At 41.8% G+C, this 24040-nt stretch overlaps 2 protein-coding genes across 10 annotated transcripts in view; one reads left to right on the plus strand and one right to left on the minus strand.

The window, feature by feature from the left end:
* BICD2 (BICD cargo adaptor 2) overlaps positions 1 to 6120 on the plus strand; it is an 83962-nt gene extending 77842 nt beyond the window's left edge. For 2 of the 4 annotated variants that reach the window (XM_081185241.1, XM_081185244.1), the window contains exon 7: positions 1 to 6120. In XM_081185241.1, coding sequence (XP_081041367.1) covers positions 1 to 307 — 307 coding nt within the window. In that variant the 3' untranslated portion in view covers positions 308 to 6120. The other 2 variants (XM_081185243.1, XM_081185242.1) reach the window with 2 other exon arrangements.
* LOC308582282 (uncharacterized protein) lies at positions 5790 to 24008 on the minus strand. 6 transcript variants are annotated; one of them, XR_014005599.1, is made up of 5 exons: positions 15516 to 16015; positions 14026 to 14142; positions 11502 to 11575; positions 9610 to 9742; positions 5790 to 8373 (listed from the first exon to the last, which is right to left on the minus strand). XR_014005599.1 is itself a non-coding variant. In XM_081185259.1 (5 exons), the coding sequence occupies exons 2-5, from the start codon at positions 15518 to 15520 to the stop codon at positions 7570 to 7572; spliced, it is 498 nt and encodes a 165-aa protein (XP_081041385.1). In that variant the 5' UTR covers positions 15521 to 15623; positions 23920 to 24008; the 3' UTR covers positions 5790 to 7569. The 6 variants fall into 6 exon arrangements, 2 of the variants coding, with proteins under 2 accessions (XP_081041385.1, XP_081041386.1); XM_081185259.1 differs by lacking the exon at positions 14026 to 14142 and adding an exon at positions 23920 to 24008 and having other exon boundaries at positions 5790 to 7855; positions 15516 to 15623; XR_014005596.1 differs by lacking the exons at positions 14026 to 14142; positions 15516 to 16015 and adding an exon at positions 23920 to 23970.
* Between the last annotated feature and the right edge of the window lie 32 nt (positions 24009 to 24040).

Raw genomic sequence — 24040 nt, forward strand, 5'->3', positions numbered from 1 at the left:
GTGTGACGAGTACGTCACCCAGCTGGACGAAATGCAGCGCCAGCTTGCCGCGGCCGAAGACGAAAAGAAGACCCTGAACTCCTTGCTCCGTATGGCCATCCAGCAAAAGCTGGCTTTGACCCAGCGCCTTGAGCATCTTGAGCTGGACCATGAGCAATCCAAAAGGGTGCGCACAAAATCTGCTTCCAAAGCCAAGAGTAGTAACCCCAGTGTAAGTCACATACGGTCATGCGGAGACAGATCCGAAGGATCTGTGCTTAATAACCAGGTGTTTTGCAGCGAGAAGTATAAGATCTATTGCGATTAAGAAGGCAAAAAGAGAGAGAGAGAGAGGCCGTAAATATGCATCTGATGTTTGTGCTGTTTGAATGTCAGCATAAATCCCCACTATATTAATGTTGCGGTGGTGCGTGGCTTTGTACTAGTATGTTGTTAAACCATGTAATACAGGTTGTATTATAGTGGTCTTAACTGTAACTGATTCACAAGCATGGGGAGGGGGGATGCTGTTAACAAGCTAATGATGGAAAAGCCCTTGGCTGTTTCCAGAAGGAGCGACTTTGGTTTTGCTGTTTATGGGTAAGTGTTAAAGGTGCAGGCCAGGTGTACGACGCCTGGCGTTACTAACTGTAGCTTGTCTAGCGCAGATGTGATCCTTTCCCCTTCTGCGTTCTAAGCAGTTCTTCAAGCAATGGAGATAATTTCACTGGCGAGAGCCATCTCCTTGTTTAATATGCCTGCAAAGTGGTGAAATGCAGTGCTTAAAAATTAGATGTGTAATGTTGGGTGTTACGAAATCTGTGTTTTGAACCAGAAATGAATCTAAATTAAATCTGCAGGTAGTTGCTTTCATTCTTACCACTTAGCAAAAGCCAAAAAAAGCTTTCTTATAAGCTGTTAAGAGCTAGGACAACCTAGTAGGAAGGATGCCTTCTGAAATTCCTGGATTTCCTTCCTTGCTTCGCTTCAGAGGGTTAATCTGTTGAAAATTGCACAATTAAAAAAGAGAGAGAGAGAGAGGGGAGATTCTGGAACGCAACTTTACACTAAAAGAAAGCAAAATTAGGATCTCAATGTTTCAGAACAGTTATGTTATGCAACAATATCATATACTACAAAGATTTCTGTAGTATCATGTTGTTGTTGCTTCTGGCAGTGTAATTTGCCAGGAAGAAGGTGCATTGCATATTGGGCACCATCCAGCCAAAGTTAGTCTAACTTTAAATCTCCTTGATTTTCATTGAGAAAGTTAAACAAGTGCTTAACTCTCTTCTGTTTCAATCAATGAGATTTTAAAGCACGTAAGGTCGTGCTCATTATTACTATATCTGCACCGTATACGTGTACAGAATTAATAGGAGTGTGTTCTCGTATTGTCAAGTTGCAGTGCATTTCTCCTTAACTGTCAGTATTAAGGCTTAATAGGATAGTATTACAGAGCTCTGTCTTTTGTTCAAGCAAAAAAGAAAAATAAGATGAAATAAAATTGCATTTTTAATGCAAGCACACATTTCACAGGGCTCTACATTCTAGGCACAGGAAATAAAAAAAATAACCAGTTTATTCTTGTTTTTACATAATTATGAAGTAGGTTAGTAAATGCATATTCATCTATAAAAAAGATGATTTGTCCATTATTGAACTTTTAAGGGGCCTTTTTGGCCACTTAATTTCAATAAGTTTGATAATATTTGTTTTTTTAAAAAAGTGTACTTCATAATTGGTGCCTATAGAAATTGTAATGATACAAGACTGGGAGTGGGGAATGATGCTTTTTAAATTGTGATAAATTTAAGGAGCACAACAAGGCACATTTTTGTAAAGAAAAAGAAACAAAACAATTCAAAAGTGCCTAGCCTCAAACTTTATTTTAATGTAAAGCCCTGTTCATTTTGTACTCTTTTCAAATAACTTTGTATGCTTAGAATACTACTAAGAAGTAATGCAGGACAGCACAGCTGTGTCTGCTGACCGTAGTAATATTCCCCTCCTCCCAAAGCCATGCTAATAATAACAGTAATCTTGGTGTTGTCACTGCCTCATCTTACATTATTCTTTTTAGATGATTAGCAGCTTGCTTCCTCTGTATTGCCGCTCTGCCTATAAAGTAGTTAGGAGATATAGCAGTGTTGCTGTAATGTAATAAGGGGAGTGTTCCGTGTTTTCCTGGCAGAAGGAAGCAGAGTGGTGCTTGGACCCCTCAAGAGATTAGGAACAAAAACAAATTGCGAAAAATTGCAAGGAGAAAAAAAATATTAAACAGAGAATCTGGCAGCTAGAAATCACACAATTGACGTTATATCTGCCGATGTATAAACAATTCTGAATGATCCAGTTTTAATGTATTGCTGAAGAATCAGCAAACACAAGATTAAAAAAAAATTGGTGTCAGAACAGCAAGCCTCATACACCTCACTTTATTACTACATTTGCAGAAAACACAGCCTATTCTCCTGATTTTGAGCTTTAATAGCAGGCTTTGATATTTTTAGAAGCAGAACACCTTTTAGCAAATGTTCAATCCTGCTTTTCTCCTCTTTGATGCACAATAATCCAAAAGGCCTTTTGAACCCACCCCTTTTGAAACAAAATGCCTTGGGAATAACTAGGCATTTAGAATACGGAACTATTTTGCTCCATTAGTAGCAGTGGTTGCTATTGCTTTCGCACTGATAGGGAGCTGATAATAACCTTTCTAAATATATCCTTTTCTCTGGTGGTGCTTGTAACACAAGAATACTCAGGTGGGGGGGGGGGAGAAAAGGAAGTTTTATGGAATCAATAGCATTGGCAAGTTTTCAAGTTCGCTGGAATGAAATAGGGAAGTCTCAGTGTTTGTGAGATGGTGACAGTGTCCATCAGTGTCTGTTCATATTGCTCAAGACAGCATATTTACAGTTTTCAGCTGGCTTACTAACAATTTCCATGGTGATCTCTATGGCTGTTTTACGACCACAAAGGCTTTGCACCCTTTTACTTCTGGAGTATTCAGAGTCGCTGTGCTTAGCTAGCAGCCCAGATGCACTCTGACATTTGTCAGTTTCCTGTGCCCGGATTGGTTTTAAACTTGCTAGGAAGAGAAACTCTGAATAATCCCCAGGTGATTTTCTTCTTCTTGTGTGTAAGCTTTGATAAAAGATGTTTGGGACAGGCTTGCACCTGTTGTGCTACCAGCTTCCTCAGACTAACTCCTGCTAAATCAGTGTCTCGGTTTTTTTGTTTTAAAAAAATGCTTTTATTTTTTGCTCTTGTTGAGTTGGGATACAGCATGGAAAACATACTAAGCCATCACCTACCTCCACAAAGCAGGACTTTTCTCCTGGATGACTTCCTGTTCTGTTCATTGGCTGGCATGGTACACTGACTGAGCTGCATGTTTCCGGAGGGGCTGCGCTATGCTTCCTTGATAAGTTATCTCGCGTACTCACCGCTGCCTACTTACCGCTTGAGTAGCATCTTGATTCAGGACTTGTAAGGACCTTTTCTTCCTGCACAGCTTTTGCTAACAGTGTGCGTCAGAGCATTGTTCCAGATGCTTGAAAAGCACACCTGAGTTGCATCGACTGCTTTACCTTAGAAGACTAACAGGTTCCCCTCAGCTGACTAATGTGCGATGGAGCTCTTGCAGCACACCCCTGTGTGTATTTGAAGTTTTCCGTTCTTGAGTTGAAGAATAATGACCAGGGTTTTTTCTTTTTTTTTTTCATTTCTAATGTTTTTTTTGTGTTCTTTTTCTTTCCCCCCACTTTCCACTTTCCAGCTGTAGAGTAGCTCCCGGAGAAGCCTATTGCAACTGTGCAACTTCGTATCTTAGCCTGTGTCGTTGTGGTTAGAAGTGGCGGTAGCCTGTTGCACAAAGAATGGAAACCATTGACCATGAACCTCTCTTTCCCTCCCCCCCTAAAAAAGGCAAAAACCACATAATTTTTAATATGCAACGTGCATTGTTGGGTATTCTTCCCCCTCGCTTTCAACCATCTTTTTTACTTTTTGGCATATTATGTCTGGATACAAACAAACAAAGCTTTATCCTTTTAAGTGCTGCTGCAGGAAGAAAACTTACAAATGCTGAAGAAACCTACTTCATCATCTGATAATTGCCATGGTAGCTTATTATGGCCTATTAGAAAGGTTCACATGGGTATTATTATTATTATTATTATTATTATTATTTTGTAACTGTCATTATAGAGCATTCATGTAAAACAACAACAACAACCAACAATGGTCTGATTGTTTAAACCTGTGCACTTTTAATATTTTGCTATTTACTTTAACGTCTTTTTATTCTTTTTTGTAGAAGAGTTTATATGAAAAGGGTGGTGGGGAAAATCCAGTGACTTATGCGCATAGTCTCTCTCCATTTTGGACGTGTGCTAGCTGTTTTCCCATCCGCATGTGGCAGAGTTTTATACGATATTGTTTTGCTCTACGCTGTGTTTAGAAAAGAACTTCCAACACAAGCCAGGAGTTCTGCTAAACTGTATATGTGCTGTGCACCAGCAGCTTTTTTCTTTCTTTCTTTCTTAAAAAATGTTAAGCTTTATCTGTTTTAAATTACTGATTTTTAACTGCCATGTTAATTGAGAAATCCAGGGTATTCAAATTCTGGGGTTTTTTCATATTGTATTATTATTCTTAGGAATAGTTCAATGTAACAAGAAGAAAACTTGACTTTGCTCTGGTTAAAACAGTTATAGGCACTTGAAAAGAAATATTAGTGTTACCTATAAATTCCAGAATGTCTGGGTTTTAGGAAAATCTTAATGGTGTATGATTGGTTAACAGAATTTTATACAACTATTATACCACTTAAATTCCAAATTGGAATTGTTTTTGTTACTACTTTGTTTTATTGTGCCAAATTGTGGTACATTTTAGAAAGACAAATTCTAAAGTTGTCAGTGCTAGGGTGTTCTATTTCAGCGCCTTTTTGTGATTTAATTGTTGCCAGTAGTGCCTTTCATAATTTTAAAGGGAGAAGCCTAGGCTAGCTTAGTCTGTTCGAAAAGAAAGGAACCACGGCTTTGGAACCTAGTCACGATGTGGAGCAATAAGTGCAAACTCCCCTGCCGCACATTTTTTTTTTTTAATGGGTAGACCTACTATAGAGATGATATATGCGCAAATTGTAAAAAATTCTGTTAGTCAATGATACTTCATCATGCAAATTCAGGGGCATAGAATAAAAGAACAAGCAGACAACTATTAAAAGACGAAGAAGAAGAAAAGAAACACCCCAAAATATACTTTGCGAACCAAACGAACTTTATTGAACAAAATAAGAAGCAAGATGTATTAACACATTTGTGGTTGCAGTACAGAGGTTGTTTTGGGAATATTGGTGTTCTGGTAGCTTTGTATGGTGGTGGATCAGTTAACCATAGTATTGTTTGCAAATGTGCAGAAGAAGAAGAAGAAGAACAATGCATTTAATATTTTTTTCTCTTGCATGTTGTATCTAATCCATGGTGATTTCAGGAAACAGAAACTGAGATGCGCATCAACAAAGATGGACCTACTGGTGCTATTTGTTGAGGGTAACTTTGAATGATCAAATTTGGTACTTTTCAGGGGAGGAGAAACCACCTTCCTTTAAAAAGAAAAGAAAAGAAAAAAAGAGTAGAAATTGTAATAATAAATGACGTGGGGAAAAGATTTCTGTTTGCTGGAAGAAACTTTATTATTCATAGAGGTGGGGACATATATTTTCATCTTTTTTTTGGTTACAGTATTGATTCATAAGTGGTATGATTACATTTTAAAATTACATCTCTATGTGGGTATTTATTTGAAATGTCAAAGTACTGTATTATGTTTTTACGTGCATTATCTTTTAGTGGTGGATTGGTCTTTGTTTCATTGTCATATGCATGTACTCTTGCCAAGTAACCTTTACACAGACTTGGGGGGAAAAGGAAGCTAATATAATTGCTTAAAAGGAAGACGTGAAACTGATTAAGGTACAGCTCTTGTGTTAATTTGATAATTTTAGGAGGTGTAGAAGACAAAAACAAATTAATTCCAAATTAATCCAAAAAGAGTGCATGTTGTGTAGGAAAGCAATCTACCTGTGTAAAGGTAGTCATATTGGCAGTATCAATAAAGGAGAAAGAAGAATTTCTGGCTGGTTTGTTTTTGAATTGCACCACTTTTGTTTGCTGAAGTATTTGTAGACCTCTTAACAGTATTAATGTACGAAATCCTGACACATGTAGGCATGAGTCAGTCAAAGTTAATCACTTTTGAATCCCTTTTATTTCAATGGGAGAGGTTGAAATGTGTGTATATAACACTCCCATTGAAATTAACGAGACTTAGAATGGCTTCCGACCTGCTTTTAGATGTACATCCAGGACTGGCACAAGACATTTTGAGGCCTGAAGCGAAGGACAAGATGGTGCCCCCGCAAGGCACATGCAGAAACCAATTGGACTGACAGTTGAGCTTTGCTGCAGTACTGGTGAAAGGCCAGTGTTTTCCACTGCACTTGAGGGCAGCAGGCTAGCATAGAGGGTACAACACAGGCCACATGGCCCTCACAGCTCCGGCCACTAGCTGCACCTCATCAACTGCCGCCTGAGGCAGCTGGCTCACTCTCCCTTATCATAGGGCTAGCTCAGCTCTGTGCACACCAGTGATTCTTGAAGTGGGCTCATGCTGCTCTTGGGATCTTTAATGAAGATGATTGCATGCTACTGACATAACGGCATTTCCTTCAAATACCTTGCTCAGCAATGATTGAACAGAGAACCAATATTGGTGTACTTGCTCTGGAGAGCCAGCAATAGCCACACCTGTTGAAAGGGGAGGAGCTTGAAACTCTTCAGAACATGTCAAATTTTGTTTACTCAAAGCAGATATGCTTGTTGGCCGAGATTATTCATGGCCAAATGATAGGCAATACTTGCATGAGATATGGTAATTGGTTCCCGGAATCAACTAGGTAAGTAGAGTCTCCTGTCTGTGGGTGGCATATGTTTGGATTATCCATGGCTTGCACTTCTGAGGTGCCCTTGCTACCACAATGAAACTCTCATTACTCAAAGCAAAAGCAAACCACACACATATTTTGGGAACGTATGGAAAGTATCAGCTGAACCAAGCTTCTTGATAACAGATCTTTATTGTTGATCCAATATAACTTGTATAAAAAAACAAGCCTTTCTGCTTTTGGATATGGAACAGAAAAGGTTGTATGGATTTATTCCAGCAGCCGTCATAGCAAATCTAAATCAATGTACCTGTTAATAAAATAGTTCATCAGGAGAAACATTTAGTCCACATCAAAAACAATACCTATTTATCTTGGCACACATTTTCTCTCTCCCTTTCTTATGTTGAATTGGGCGTTTCAGGTTTACATGAAGCAAAAGGAAGGGTGTCATCAGTAATAACACTATTAAGGGTTTGATTTTAGATGCAGGTCTGATTATTGTTGTTAAACAAGCTTGCATCTTTGCAAAGGGTAGAACTTCCGCCTGACAGATGTTGCTCTGCTTAATCTCAGGGCAAGGAACCTTCTATTAACCTAACGCTTACTCCCACCTGTCATGAACAATCAACAATTTAATGCTGAGTGCTTGTTGCCTGCCTATAGTGACGCTCTTCACAGACAAAAAAATAAATAAATTGAATTATAGTGTAGACATTTGTTATGAGAGCAAGACGGAGTTTAAAAGAACTAGGTGACTGATCCGATGAGCTGCTAAATTCCATCACTGTTTTGTTAACTTCAGGGAATGCTGGAATTATTTGCCTTCCTGGCATGCCACATTGCGGAAGAATATGGACTTTCTGTAGCCCACTTTCCTGACTCTGAAAGGGAGAGGGCAGCAGTGATGCATTCTCTTGCCTAGGAGCGTGTAAAAAGTGAATTCATTTTGGCAGTAAGTGCAACACTACCTAGATATTATAAAGGAACCAGCACTCATGGGCAACATTTCTACCCAGAAACAATGCACCCAGCTACCATGACATCACAAAAGTGATAAAAGCCATAGGTTGGGCTGTGCCACAAAGTCCTAGTTAAGCGCATCCTTTGAACATACTGGGCAACCTTCATTGCTTTGTATCTACAATCTGCAACCAGCCCTGTAATATTTCCCTAGTACATTTGCACATAATATTAGGCATAGATGATATTAAATTAGATGCACAGTTAATATTAGAACTTCTTAGTGTGGAGGGTGAGGAACAATCTGAAGCTGGCAAAGAATGCAGAGGGTTTCAGCCTCCCTTCCACTTGTTCAGCCTTCCAACATTCATTTTCAAATATCTCCAAATATGGAACACCATTTCTGTCTGAAGTGACTGATAGACAGGTGAGAGGGCAGTTCTTCAGAGCAGCAAACCAAGTTTACAGCCCTGTCGCTGAAGGAGGAAACCAATAAAAAGGAGAAAGAAAACACATCAAGTGGAAGACAGCCACCTTTGTGTGTTCATTTATGTCAGAAACATTTTCACTGTATTATTTATTATAAGCTGCTTTGAAGCTTCATGAGATAAGTGGAGTAAAAATAGGCAGTATGACGCCATGTTTTGCAGCCACACTGTCTTGTTTATTGTCTCTTCTTAGATATGCTGTGACTACATTGTCCTTGAAGGATAGTTCTCAACCCGTCCAATACAAATAGTGGAACTAGCAATGTGCGGTTAAGACAGTGATGCTTATTTTCATGTAAATATGGTGGAATTGGGCTATACAGAACTAGAATCAGACCACCACCATAATCCTTTCCAATGCCAAATGTAGTGGCCCAGTGGAGATAGACTTTAAAAATGTGTTAAAAGGCAGGGGCAAAATGGACTGACAGACAAAGATTCATCCTTTGGGATGTTTTAAAACTGCCACACGATTTGAGAGTGATTTCCCCCTGCTCTTGTTTCCATCTGAAATCTTGGCACTCCATTTTCTTTTACTTCTAATTCCACATAAATCCCGATTACTAGGGTATTTTATCTGGCATTGTAGAGTGCTTCACATTTTGCTATCTGCAGTTCTCACAACAACCATATACTGTAAAGAAGATCATAAATTTGGAGATATTGCAGATTGTGGGGTGGGCTTTCTAAAAAGAGGGTCTGCGGCTTTGGAGTCTGGCTTGCAAAAATTAAGCTACCCAGTGCTGTTTTTTTTAAGGAAAAGGTGCTGGAACTCACAGTGAACTCCCTTGAATGGCAATGGTGCCCACCTGAGAAGTGCTGGAACTGAGTTCTGGTGAGCTCCATCTAAAAAGCCCTGAAGCCACATAAAACAATTGTTTCAGCTGGGCTGCAGGTTGAGAGTCCGTGGCTTGGAGACAGAGCACGTTCCTTGCATTGCAATGGTGTTGGGTTCACTTCCTGTCATCTCCAGCTAAAGCAGTAGTGGGAGAACCTCAGGCCTGGGGCTGGATGGAGCCTGAGCAGGCCCCTCTGGTCCTCAGGGCTAGCCATGTCATATACCTCCCAGACCACACTCCTTCCTGGTGCTGCTCTATGCCCTATCCAATGCTTTTACCTGGCCCTTGAACTAAGCTAATGCCTCTTGTTTGCCTGGGTAGAAGAAGACCCAGCTAGCTGGACTGTAGCCTTCTGTACAATAGTAAGAGCTGCAATCCTGCTCACCTTTGCCTTTGGTTCCTGCTCACTGTTGACATGTGGTCCACATGGCTTCTAGTTCCCCAGGAGGAATGTGTCCCGTTGCTAAAAGTCAGAAGACCCCAGGTTGCAGAGCTGGAAAAGAGCCAAGCCAGAGCCACTGTCAGAAAATACAAAATACGATAAACAAATTAAATGGTTGTAAAACATCTTCACCCAAGATTATTTATTTTGTTTTTAAATCATATTGACAGATATGCTTATTCATGAAAGAGATTAATTGTGTTTTTCTCTCCTCAAAAGAAAAAGGCACCCCAGGTTGTATAAAACTCATGAACAGGAAAACAAAAGCTTCACAACTAAATCTTCAAAAATAATTTTGCATGTGCATGTATGTCCTCCATACTGCACAGAGTACATTATTATCCCTCAATGTCCTTGTGTCATAAACCTACCAGCACCAGCATTGCAACAATTCAGGCACTGCTAGCAGTTTATTCCTGTTAGCCTAGACAAGTGTCATTATCACCTTCTGCAAATTTATTGGCTATTCTGGGCACTTTGACAGAACCACTTCCTGACATCTCCTCTTTCTGCAACTGCTCTTTATCACAACCAATGACAGCAGGGCTATCTATACAGGGAATGTGATACCTGGAGCCTCTTTCTCCTCTAGGTTTTCCTTCCTGTGTATCCTGTTTGCTTCTTACTCAGATGCCACATCTGGCTTGCTTTTTCTAAGATATTTTTAGGTGAAAAGTGGAGCGAGTCTCTGTGTGTGAATGAATCACTGTACATGTTTTTCATTTTATACAGGGGGCCATAAACATGGGAGTCACCTTCCTCTATTTGATACAGTATTGGGTATGGATGTTAAAAAAATAAATTCCCTGTTGATTGACTATTTGTTAAAACCAAGTATATACCACTTTCCATTTCAAAAAGTAGAAAGGCAGTTCAGAAACAAACAACAACAAAATAATATAAGAATAAAAAACAGCTCAGTAAAACAAAGTTTAGTAGTGAAGCTCACACCATTGTTTCCCAGCCTAGACTTAAATTTGAGTAAGTGGGAATAAAAGGACTATTATTATTATTATTATTGATTGATTGATTGGTTTTGTATACTGCCCTTCATCTGAAGATCAGGGAGTGGTTCACAACATAGAACCCAAAATACATAATAAAACAAGGAAAAAACAATAACCCCCAACCCACAAACACATTTAAAAGGGCATAGAATGTTGATCAGCCAAAGTCCTGGTTAAAGAAAAACATTTTCACCTGGCACCTAAAGATATGTAAGAAGGCGCTGGTGAACTGTGGAGAGAAATTACAAGTGGGAAGCCACCACAGAAAAGGCCTGTTCTCATGTTGCCACCCTCACAGTGGAGGTTCCAGGTTGGTTCATATGGGAAGAGGATGGTCCTTGAGGAATTGTGGTCCTAAACCATTTAAGGCTTTATAGGTGAAAACCTCACTTTGAATTGAGCCTGGAAACTAATTGACAGCCAGTGCAGTTGGGCCAGGATCCATGGTAATATGCTCATACCGCATTGCCCTGATGAACAACCTAGCCACTGAATTCTGCACCAGCTAAAGTTTCTGAATCATCTTCAGAGGATGCCCAATGTATAACATGTTGCTGTAATCTAACCTAGAGGTTATCAGAGCATAGATGACAGAAGTTAAACTATACCTGTCCAAATAGGGGTGTAGCTGAGCCACCAGCTGAAACTGATGGAAGGCACTCTGCGCCACCGATGCCACCTGAGTGAGCCTCAAGCAACAGCAGAGGATATAGAAGTACCCTTGAGCTATGTACCCACTCCTTCAGAGTGAGTGGAACCCCTCAAGAGCAGGCAACCTGCCACCCATCCAGTCTAGGAAACCACCTACAAACAGTACCTCAATCTTACCTGGATTCAGTTTGTTCCCTCTCATCCAGTGCATTACCGAGCAAGACAACAGTGCAGCACATCCACTGCCACGCCTGCAGATGAAAAGGAGAAGTAGAGCTGCTCTTATCAAACTTGGGACTATTTTTATTTCATTTTAATATATATATATATATATATATATCCTTCTTCATGGAAAATTCCAGGTGATTTACAACAATTAAATAAGAACCATGCTGTACAAGAACACACCCACCCCACCAGAAAATCCACAGTAACAAAATTAAAATACTGTGAGCTAGGTAATTACAGAAGCGAATGTTTAGAAAACACACAACACTACAATATTCACCATGTCTACTCAGAAGTTAGATTGCAGCCCAGTTCTTCAGCAAGCACCTAAAACCAGTCAACGTTTGTGCTTGCCTAACATCTAGTGCAGGTAGGGGATCTGAATGCAATTACAAATAGACTGTCAGGAGGTGTGCTTTTCTGCTCACTGCTCTTGTTTCCCCCCCCAAAAAAAGATATTTATTAAATGTTTTTAAAATATAACAATGAAAATGAAAAATAAAAAGAAACAAAATACAACATAAAAACAATTAAAAAACAAATAATTTTCCATAACATATCTTCCTTGCGCTTATTTCCCCAGATCTCCTCATACCTTCCTTCTTCGTATTCCACTTCAATTTGTTAGTTCAGCCAATTTGTTAGTTCAGCCAATTTGTTAGTTCAGCCTTACCATTAAGCTTTTACCCATTTGTAAACCTTTTTTTCAAATCTCCTAAAGCATTACAGCTGGAAACCCCTTAGTTTCTATCCAACATCCTTCTAACATTCATTAATTTTACAATATTTCTGTAAATAGTCTTTAAATTTCTTCCAGTCTTCTTTCACCAACTCTTCTCCCTGGTCTCGGATTCTGCCAGTCATTTCTGCCGATTCCATGTAGTCAATCACCTTCATCTGCCATTCTTCCAGGGTGGGTAGATCTTGTGTCTTCCAGTACTTTGCAATGAGTAATCTTGCTGCTGTTGTTCTGCTCACTGCCCTTGGACAATTATTCTCACGTAACTTTTCTCTGCTTTAGGGATGTGGGTGGCGCTGTGGGTTAAACCACAGAGCCTAGGACTTGCCGATCAGAAGGTTGGCGGTTCAAATCCCCCCCGATTGGGTGAGCTCCTGCTGCTCGGTCCCTGCTCCTGTCAACCTAGCAGTTTGAAAGCACGTCAAAGTGCAAGTAGATAAATAGGTACTGCTCCGGCGGGAAGGTAAACGGCGTTTCCATGCGCTGCTCTGGTTCTCCAGAAGCGGCTTAGTCATGCTGGCCACATGACCCAGAAGCTGTACGCCGTCTCCCTCGGCCAATAAAGCGAGATGAGCGCCGCAACCCCAGAGTCGGTCACGACTGGACCTAATGGTCTGGGGTCCCTTTACCTTTACCTTTTTAACTTTTCTCTGCTTTACTCTGTCTTTTACAAAGCATACTGAGTACAAGGATGATGAATATTTGGCCCTTGAATTCAGGGTTGCTATGATGTAGCATTTAGCAGAGGGATCCTTTCTTCTGTTTCTAAATGTATTTATTCTAAAGATCTCAGAGTAGCTACTGATTAAATGACCATATACAATAAAAACAGGGGAAAATACATGAACTCCATATACCCAACTTTTAAGTTGTGTGGCAGTGATATCTCAAAGTTAGGCTTCAAAAGCTTGAGTAATGAGCCACACTTGGACCTGGTGTCTAATTATCAACAGAGGTGACAAGAGGGCAGAAGTGCTGCAGCTGAGAACAGTTCCTCACAAGTCCCTGAGTAAGAAGGGACTTCACCCACAGATCTTAACTCCTGGGTAGGAACACACAGAACCCAACAGAACAGGGACTAGAACATCAATAGTAGCACCATGTGGCTGGAGGGAGAAGAACAGGACCCAGAGTTGAGGACAACACACAGAACACTTGCCATGGAAGCAAGGTTATCAAGGAACACACCTCCCTGTATCAGGGGGCAAAGAACAAAAATAATATCTGAATTATGTGCCAGCCAGTAGTGTGGTACCAATCTGGAAGCAGGCATAATACATGATAATACATAATAATGAGGGGGATCACTCCCTCCAAGGAAGGAGACACAGAAGGGCCAAAATGCAACAACTGAGCTCAGCAGCACACAATACCTTGAGAGCTGGTGTTGCTAATGTAAGTAAGTAATAACACTTTTACTTAGCAGGACTTCAGGACCTGGTTTGTCATTTTCCTCCACTGCAGCCCTACCTGTATTGAGAAAAGCTGCCCTGGTTAGGTTACGGCCTCCTGCTGCTATGGTTTAATGGCACAGGATTACTATTGGAAAGAAGGGGGCGAACAGCTACTTAACTGTGGATGGCTCTCTTCCATGCAGAAACTGCTAGGTACTTTTTAATACTAGCGAGGAATTCAAGGAAACATTCCTATGCAATGAATTAAAGAATTAAAAATAATTAGAAGACATGCTACAAAGGGACCACTAGATGGTAGTACTGCACAAAATAGTCTTACAACAATCAATGCAAGTAGATGGAGATGTCAAGCCGCTGTATTAAATTCCCTTTCATTTGGGGCACCTGACTCCTCACTGCACCCTCATCCTTCACTGTGTCTCAGAAGAAATGTTTCCTTTGCCAAAAAAAAAAAAAAGGTTGTTATTTGTGTATGGTTTTTTTCAATAGGACCATGCAATCTTCTGAGATGCACATCTTTCTTAAACTGGTAATACCTGGGATTTTGGTTTTTAAAGGGTGAGGCATTTTTTTCCAAGCATGGACCCTTGCATGCATCTAAACAAATATATGATGGTTCCACAAGGTATTATTGAAGTTCTGGGCCACAGCTCTTCATGTGTTGTTTTCAATTTAAACTTGCTTTTGTGTAATGTTCACTAGATGTTAGCCAGCAGAATTCTCTGGAGAAGGGAGGACCCTCTGAAAGAGACTGGTGTGTGTTTGTGTCTTGGGAAGGTGCTTGGGGGAAGAGAAGGAGAAGTCTTGCTGCATAAGCAGAAATCCATTTAGGTGATATTGGATATTATTCCCCACTGTATTTAGAGTGTACAATCCAAGGAAGAAAGTAGAATGGTACCTCGGGTTACCTACGCTTCAGGTTACATACGCTTCAGGTTACAGACTCCGCTAACCCAGAACTAGTACCTCTGGTTAAGAACTTTGCTTTAGGATGAGAACAGAAATTGTGCTCCAGTGGTGCGGCGGCAGCAGGAGGCCCATTAGCTAAAGTGATGCTTCAGGTTAAGAACAGTTTCAGGTTAAGAATGGACCTCCGGAACGAATTAAGTACTTAACCCGAGGTACCACTGTACAGTGGTGCCCCGCAAGACGAATGCCTCGCAAGACGGAAAACTCGCTAGACGAAAGAGTTTTCCATTTTGGAGGTGCTTCGCAAAACGAATTTCCTATGGGCTTGCTTCGCAAGACGACAATGTCTTGCGAGTTCCTGCTGGTTTTTTCCCCTCCCCCCCTTTTTCTAAGCCGCTAAGCCGCTTATCAGCTGATCCGATCAGCAGATAAGCCGCTAAAAGCCGCTAATAGCGCTAATCCGCTAATCCGTCAATGGGCTTGCTTCGCAAGACGAAAAAACCGCTAGACGAAGAGAATCACAGAACGGATTCTTTTTGTCTTGCGAGGCACCACTGTATGTATTTTCTGTGGCCTACAGTAGTTACCCTGCTTCTGTGAGTTGCTATAAATATTGGCAAGCTAACAAATACTGTATCTGGCATCATTTATGCCTTTCTTAAATTATATAAAATCTCTGGATATCATGTGTGTGTGCTGCTTGCCTCCTGGGCGTAGAAAATCAGCTAATGAACTAGAGCTGGACTTCAAAGGTTCTGCTTTCCAGTGGTAAGCCTACAACGGAACTTTGCTTCATCTGTCCAACTTTTATTATTTTATTTAAATATGTTAATCCGATACAGCAAACAAACAGAAGGCCTGTAAAAAGTTCTTCATTGCTACAGTGTGGGATAGGCTCACCTCATAAATCCTTTATCCCTTGTATACAATATTTAAGGGAGGGATCATCAACTGGAGGTCCCAGGCCAAATCTGACCATATGAGAAGCTTCGCCTCCTTCCCTGTTACCTAGAGTTAAAGAAAAGAAATTGGCAGCTATACTAACAGAACTCGATGCAAGTCTATGAACTCTCTCCTCCCATAGTAGCCATCCAGAAAAACTAGCTACTGACCAAAGTTTTTTAAAAAAGATGTTTACACTGAAACCTAAACATTTTTACTAGAGTGTAAAAAAGCTAAAGCTAAAGGACCCCTGGATGGTTAAGTCTAGTCAAAGGCGACTATGGGGTTGTGGCGCTCATTTTGATTTCAGGCTGAGGGAGATGGCGTTTGTCCACAGACAGCTTTCCATGTCATGTGGCCAGCATGACTAAATCGCTTCTGGTGCAACAGAACACTGTAACGGAAACCAGAGCGCACGGAAATGCCATTTACCTTCCCACCGCAGCGGTACCTATTTATCTACTCACACAGGTGAGCTTTCGAACTGCTAGGTTGGCAGGAGCTGGGGCAGAGCAACGGGAGCTCACCCTATCACAGAGATTTGAGCCACCAACCTTCTGATTGGCAAGGCCAAGAGGCTCAGTCAGAATGCTTAGGGTTGTACTGTTATTATTGTTATTTCAGCGATGAGGGATGGTTATCGGTGTGAGCTAGTGCTGTGTGTAATGGCAAGGATGAGACCTCATCTGTATTTTTCTCCTCTTGATCTCAGTAGTTCAGCAGGAAGGCATCACCAGCTGCCATCTATATTGGTCATCACTCTAATCTAAATTATATTTGTGTGACCACCTGCCTTTGGCCTTGAAGCAGCCAATTGCTTGGCTCGCCACTGTCGCTCTGAAGAGCAGAGGCAGCAGATGTGATAGATGATCAAATATTTGCTTTGATGGTAAATAAGAGGGTGGAGGAGACAACAAGGACTGCATATACAAGAATGCTTAGCATTGTCCAGGTGTGCTTAAACAAATAAATGTCAAAGTGGTTTGTTAACAACAGAAGTGCAGTAAACAAGAGTATTTTCATGACAAAGAGGTCTCTCATGCCATTTTTGAGAAAGCATGATATCTTTGAGAATGCATTGTCCTCTATCCATCTGCCCATCTATTAACATCAGAGGAAGATAACTTTCCTGGTGGTTGCTGGAGAGGTGTGTAGTGGAGGACAACAATTTCTCCATGCATGCCTCTAAAGAGAGGGAATTCTAGAGTTAGGGAGCAATCTCACACCCCACCAACATATGCAAGACTTGCCAGCAAGACTGCAAGCTGCTCAGAGTAGCAGGGAAAGTTCCCCTCCTCTGGGGAGGCCTGGACAGCACTTGTTTGAGACCTTCTGGAGCCCTGAAAAGCACACCCTGTATGTTCTTTATTGTACAATCATACATTACTCTGAAGCATAGATGTGCACATGAGGTGTGTCAGCCACACTCTAATGCTCAGGCAGACCCCCCCCCTTTGTTTAAGGGGGAGGGGGGATTAAGGGAGGCAGAGGGTTGCAGGAAAAATAAAAAGGCTGGAACAGATCTGCAGCTTCTGCCTGCATCTGTCTCTGGTGATTGCCTCCAGCAGCAGCAATAACTTCCTCCTCTGCAGGATTCATTCCAGCCTTTTTCTTCTGCCTGTGCCTGTCACTGTCTCGTGACTCTGTCTCCACTGGAGCCTTGCTGGCCACCTTTTGCAGAGAGATCCATGGGAGTGAGGGGCTGCTTGTGTGGTGCACAAACAAGGAGAAAGAGAAGTCATCCAGCCCTTGGTCATCCTGATCTGTCCTGCTCTGGTCAACTTGGCACAGGTCTTCTTCTCTGTGGGAAAAATCTATCTTTTTTGGTTTCTTGACCACTTTTGTTGTGGTCGTCATGTTGGCTTTTTGCCTCTGTGCCTCTTCCTTGTCCTTATTTATTTGTCTTGTTGTTTCCCATACCACTACTCCCTTCTTCCTTCGTTGAAATAATCAATAAAAAATATATGGGTGCACACCACAAAGCTCTTAAGGAATAATATCTAAAGGCAACACCCCTTTCATATTCCAGTGATAGAAATCTTACTAATGTATGCCACTAGCCTGGCTGTGAGTGCTCCAGTAAGGAAGAAAAGTACTCCCCCTGCTGGTCTCCTAATGGGTCTAAGCCTGATACTATACAGCAGTGGTTTTCAACCAGTGTGCTGTGGCACCCTGGGGTTCCTTGAATGATGGTCAGGGGTGCCGCGGGCAACACTGGCCTCTGTCCCTCTTTCCTTCCCTCCCTTCTCTGATGCCCTCTTGTGTCTCTGTCTCCCAAAGGCTTGCATAGCTGTTTGTTGCAGCAGTCCCAGCTACAAGCTCTGCAGGCAAGCGGTGCCTCTGGGATTGGTCAGGGGAGTGCTTCCCAGGCCCCTGTGGGGCAGTGTGAGGAGGCACCTCTCTTTGGGCAAGGGGGGCAGCTCAGAGACCAGGGGTGGCTGAGGGAACACTCCACAAGGGACTGTGTTTGAAAAGGGGTGAAGGGCTGCCAGCTCTGCAGGCAAGGGGTGACACAACTGGGCTCCTAAGCTTCACAGGGATGCTGCAGAAAGAATGTAGTTGGTCAAGGGAGCTGTGGACTCAAAAAGGTTGAAAACCTGCTATACAGCAATGAGTTTTGCAGTAACAGCAGCAATGTCAGTGTGACCACAGTGTGTGGTGAAGTGACTAGACTACCGAAGTTAATGATGAAGCCTGCCATGTGATGTAAGGCTAATTGACTGCTTTCTCTGCCTAATTTACCTCAGGAAGCTTTTATTCTCTTTGAGTATTATACACACACACACACACACACACACACACACACACAATCGGTTGCATACACAGGAAGAGCCGCCGGCAAGTTCCTTGAAATGGGCTATTTGTGAAGGGCATCATCAGAAGTATTAACTTATGGCAAAGAACAACATTATTAACACAAAAAACCTGCTCAAGTCAGCTGTTTCCAGAAAACAAAATAAAAACAAAACAATAATATTTTACAAACAAACCAGAGCATTTGAGTGCTTTACAGATCAAAATGTTTAGGTAATTTTGAGACGTTGCCACTTGCTGTTTGAAGTAAAGAACCAATTTCCATGAAGTAAAGACATAATACTTGTGCTAAGGACAAACATCCCTGTTAGGCTGAAATCCCACTGCACTGAATGGGACTGAATCAGAATAAGCCATTCATTGGATCAGGCTGCACACAGTAACAGAGCCTTAACTGTCCTGTTATCTTTCTGTTATGTTTGAACTGTGGCAGCAGTTCATACAAGTGCACCCTACTGATCTAGTTGTGTCCTCATGTACCCTTGGAGCTTGTGCACAGGTGAGCTGCTCCATGAATTCCAATAAAGGCAGCCGAAACGTATGTGTGAATTGTGGACATGTGAACCATCTCTCTGCATTTAAATGAATAGGACAGCTTTGTGGGCAGAGAACTGTGTGTGTTGCTTGATTCAGGGGACCTGTGTTTAGACTTACCCAGGAAGTCTTAATAGCAAGCAGTTGCTGTAGTATTTTTTTCCAGCCTATTCCTCTAGCCCCAGCCATATCTGTTTCCTGAGTTATAGGCTGCTTGACAATGAGTTATTATAAACTTGCAATCTAAAAGCCATTTCTTAGTATACATTTCAGTTTTCTGCATCTAGAATAACATCATAGAGTTTGGTGTAAGTGTAACTGTGCTTCCCATTTGTGGCATAATTGTAATTCACTGCTTTGCTGTTTGTTTACATGTGATAGGATCTTAGTCCGAAGAACTTCAGTAGCAAAGTTCATAAATAATCAGGGTACAACAATTTTAATTCATCTTCATGAGAAAAATTCTTGTTTAAGGAAGTGGGTTCTAATTTAAAATCCTGCCATTTATAAATAGGGAGCTGTTGCACAAAGGAAGCACTTTGTACATTCAGTAGAGTATCATATGATGGCAAAAGCACATGAGGGTCACCCTAAGGATTACCTCATACAGCAGTGAATGAAACACATATCTCTTAAATGAAAATTGTGTCAGGAGAAACTATCTACTTTCAGATGTTGTGGTTTATAGTCTCTGATGACTCATAAAATGCAGAGGAATTTATATGTATAGATTTATTTATCATGAGCATATTTTGGGAATCTTCAGTAATGTGAAAAGCACACCACCAGGAAGAACAGAACTGTGCACAAAATGTTTTCCTTCTGGATCAATATCAATGCATTATGGTCAGAATTATGTGTGTTGCTACTCTTGTGGAGTAAGGAGACAATGAAGAAAAACTCCACATTAAAATATTTCATTTTGCACCAGAAACTGAAAAATAAAATCTGAACTAAAGCAGCTATCCTCGTTTACTGGAAATACTGTGTTTACAATGATAACCTCAAATCAAGTACCACATACCACAGATTCTATTATCTCCAGCTCTAATTGCGAGATGGGAAGTACCAGGAAATGTCTCACTTAACTCAGTGACAAACATGATTAGGACTGAGCTGTTTGTCAAATCATTGCTGAAGAAGTGGAAAATCATAACAGAAACTTGTAACACCTACCTGCATGAAATATACTCCAAAGAATGGTCAACATGACAGATGTGGAATCCTAATACACAGGAAGTACTATGAAGTGTTCTTTTTAAAGGGTATTTTGACACTGCTTACTAAGAAAATATATAGTTGGTGTTGTATATGAATGCTTAAGTCCTTTTTCCATATAGTAATAACACTGCTTCTCCGTGATTATTTGCATTTTCATTAGCTGCCAGAGACTACGATTTATTAAGTATAACCTAAATTTTTAGTCATTCTGGCAGGTTCTCTTTTCTGATGTGATTTGTAATGTCAACTCTACTGCAGAATATTAGATGGCAGCAATGAGTAATAGATGAGCCTTACATTTTGCCTTGGGAGGCAAATAAAATTCAAACCACATTAGTTAAGGAGCACTGGAGCTGAACTCCTCCCCCTCCTCCCCTACCCACCCAGGTTTTGTAGTGTTTCCTGTGGCAGCTTAAAGGAAACCACAAGCACTGAAAGATCATCAACCCTGTTCTTTCATCAATGAGATACATAAGCCTCCTTTTAATTCCACACTGGCTTTCCAGAATTAATGGTATTGCCACACTGATAAGCATCCCCTCCTCCTCTCCAAGAAACCAAACACAGGAAATACACTTTAGGCCTGATCCTACAAAGCTGTAGGATGTATAAGCACAGCGTCCGTCCCCCCACAAGCCGGAACTTGCCAGAACTCAGTTCTGCCACCTCTCAGGTGGGTGCCCATTGCCATTGTAAAAAAAAACCCAAGGGTGGCGTTCATAATGAGTTCTGGCACCTCTTTTTCTTGAAAAATAGCACCGTATAAGCATTTGCTCATAAAAAACAGCAGATATCATGGCAAAATAATGCACCTTCCTTGTTGCTCTGTTCCCATGATACCCAACCTTAAATCCCAACACTAGCTTTCTGTCCACTCCTGGATCCAGCATAAATCCCTTGTCCTTACCTTCAAAGCTCAGGTCCTCCCCACAGCATCTAACTACTCTTATGACCCAAACCACACTTTCTTGTCACCTTTAGTCCTCCAGCTCTGCCACCTGACCATCTGCTCCCTCAAAGGACTCCCCCCCTTTTGTTGTTATGCTTGTAACAACCTATGTCTTGTAACCTGAACTGCAACCCTTTTTGGCCGAAGAAGCAGGGTAAAAGAAAAAAAAGCTTTAAACAAACACACACACACACATGTGTTTATCCAACCCAACATGTCTCTCTGTAATCTGGCACATAATTTTAAGCTAATTAATTGCTATGAGTTTCTCCATTATCATCCTGAGACTATTAGAGGCAAGAAGGCACCCTTTAAAAAATGGAAGTCTTGTTCAAATGAGAAGAAAAGAGAAGACCAACTTTGGCAAAAGGAATGCAAGCAGACAAGAAGGAATGCATAAGAAAAAAATCAAGGAGTGCATTGCTAAAAACAAAAAAGATAAGCATAAAAAACCCACTTTAATTACATTAGTAGGCAGTAAGAGACTGGCGAGGGAGGTGGCAGAACGCTTGGATGACAAGGGAGTCAAAGGTGATACAAGTATGGCACAAGTGTGAGAAGTGTGGGTTCAAGTGCTATGGGTCACATCCAACCTATACATTTAAAGCACTTGGCTACCCCCAAAGAATCCTGGGGACTGTGTTTACCTCTCACAGAGCCACAGTGCCCAGAACACTTCACTACAGTTCCCAAGATTCTTTCAGGGAGTCATGTGCTTTAAATGTATGGTGTGGATGTGACCTCCTTGTTTAGCATCAGATATCCCTCTTTCTTTTCTAGTACAGATATACACTAGGATGCCAGAGTAAGACAATTTGAGGAAGCAAAGTGATGGCCAAGACTATTTTAGGGGAGCAAGTACCGGTACTTAAATCCAAGTTCAGATAATAGAATTGTAGAGTTGGAAGGGACCCTGAGGGTCATCTAGGTGGAATCTACACACATATATAAAAAAAAGTTCTGAAAATGCTTTTTTAAAAAGGTGTTGTTAAAAATACATTGAATTTTCTATAAAGCTCACCATCTCCATCTAGTGTCACATTGTATATCACACTTAAAACACACTTAAAATGTTTCATTTGCAGCTGTATAGCTGAGTCTAGTCTAATCCACTGCAATGCAAGCATCACAACACACAGTCTCCCATCCAATTTGAAACCATACTGGACACTGCTTGGCTTTGCAAATGTGCTAGCAGTTTCATTGCTGCCAGTTGTATGTACATACCTTAACATACCGTGACTGAAAGCTAGGAACTTAAAATGGTAGTGGGAAATACTGTTCAGGGTGCATCTAGTACCCATCAGAACCATCACCAAGGCACAGAGATGTCACGGGGCACCTCCTGGGCCAATGCCTCATTTCAGAAGGTATGGTTGCCCATACCTCGGCAGCAGTGTCTGGGCGGAAATCGATAAAATGTCCAGGAAAAATCAGATGTATGGCAGCCCATGCCAGCAGTGCTGTTGTTCGATAAAAATAGCTCAAGAACTTTTCTGCCCAGATTTTCACTGTTTGAAATATGGCAACCCTTCAGAAAGTGACAGCCAGTTCAATTTTCAGTCAATGCTGCTTATTAGAGTGGCACCTCTTGCTCAGCTGATGTATTTATGTTGTTAGGGTACTGACTGTTTACATATTAAACTGGATTTAAATGAACTAATGTGAATTGTTTTAGTGCTTCTTGTTCTGGGATTTTTTGAATTATGGTGTTGGAGGAGACTCTTGAGAGTCCCATGGACTGCAAGAAGATCAAACCTATCTATTCTTAAGGAAATCAGCCCTGAGTGCTCACTGGAAGGACAGATCGTGAAGCTGAGGCTCCAATACTCTGGCCACCTCATGAGAAGAGAAGACTCCCTTGAAAAGACCCTGATGTTGGGAAAGATGGAGGGCACAAGGAGAAGGGGACGACAGAGGACGAGATGGTTGGATAGTGTTCTCGAAGCTACCAGCATGAGTTTGACCAAACTGTGGGAGGCAGTGGAAGACAGGAGTGCCTGGCGTGCTCTGGTCCATGGGGTCACAAAGAGTCGGACACGACTAAACGACTAAACAACAAGTTCTGGGACTGTGCAGACAATGATGAGCACATTCGAATACAGTCATACCTCGGGTTGAAGTAGCTTCGGGATAAGTATTTTCGGGTTGCGCGCTGCGGCAACCTGGAAGTAACGGAGTGCGTTACTTCCAGGTTTTGCCACTCGTGCATGCGCAAACGGTCAAAATGACATCATGTGCATGCGCAGAAGCAGCAAATTGCGATCTGCGGGTTGCGTTCGCTTCTGGATGCGAACAGGGCTCCGGAACGGATCCCGTTCGCATCCAGAGGTACCACTGTAAATAAGTAAACAATATAAAATAATGATTGGTCTGGCCCTGCCCAGGGCACCCATTCCTCAAATATTTGCCAGGTGTTATCACTTTGCTTCACCTCTCATAGGCAGGCATTTTGGCAGAAGACCTGGCAGTAAGACTCCCTCCCCCAAGTTACTCCAAGAGTGCAGAACACTGAGGAATATTTGTTGTTTTATCTTAAAAGAACAACAGAGTCTTACCACAAGACCCTTGTTGCTTTTGCTGCGCCAGGCTTCGGAGGGGCTACTCTTTGCCCTCCAACAAAAGACCAAAGGCAAAACTTTTCTCTAGGTTGGGACCCCCCTCCCCTCCCCAGGCAGCTCAGGCCTCCTTTTTACCCACAATCCCCCCGACTTTTAGCGAGGCCAGAAGAGGCTTCTCGCTCTTCCCGGCTGTGGGATGCGAGCGGGGAGTGGAAGAAACCTGAACCCAAAAGGCGCCCACCCCCTTTCGCCGCTCCCGCCAGCCTCTGTGCTGCGGCTGCACCTGGCGCCTTGGCAGGCTGGGCACGTTCCTCCCCGCCGGGCCGCACGCCTTCGTCGGCCGGCCCCCAACCGGGGCAGCGCACGAGCCTGGCTCGCGGCGGCGGCGAGCGGGTGTGGAAGGC

This window comes from Podarcis bocagei, assembly GCF_964188305.1.
Source record: "Podarcis bocagei genome assembly, chromosome: 2".
Lineage (NCBI taxonomy): Eukaryota > Metazoa > Chordata > Lepidosauria > Squamata > Lacertidae > Podarcis > Podarcis bocagei.

What these genes read in the sequence shown, in the direction of transcription:
- LOC308582282 (XM_081185259.1), bottom strand. An exon ending in AGGGAACAAACTGAATCCAG is followed by an intron (nt 9,743 to 11,501) that starts GTAAGATTGAGG and finishes ATTTTCTGACAG; the next exon opens with TGGCTCTGGCTTGGCTCTTT. An exon ending in AGCAGGAACCAAAGGCAAAG is followed by an intron (nt 7,856 to 9,609) that starts GTGAGCAGGATT and finishes ACACGCTCCTAG; the next exon opens with GCAAGAGAATGCATCACTGC.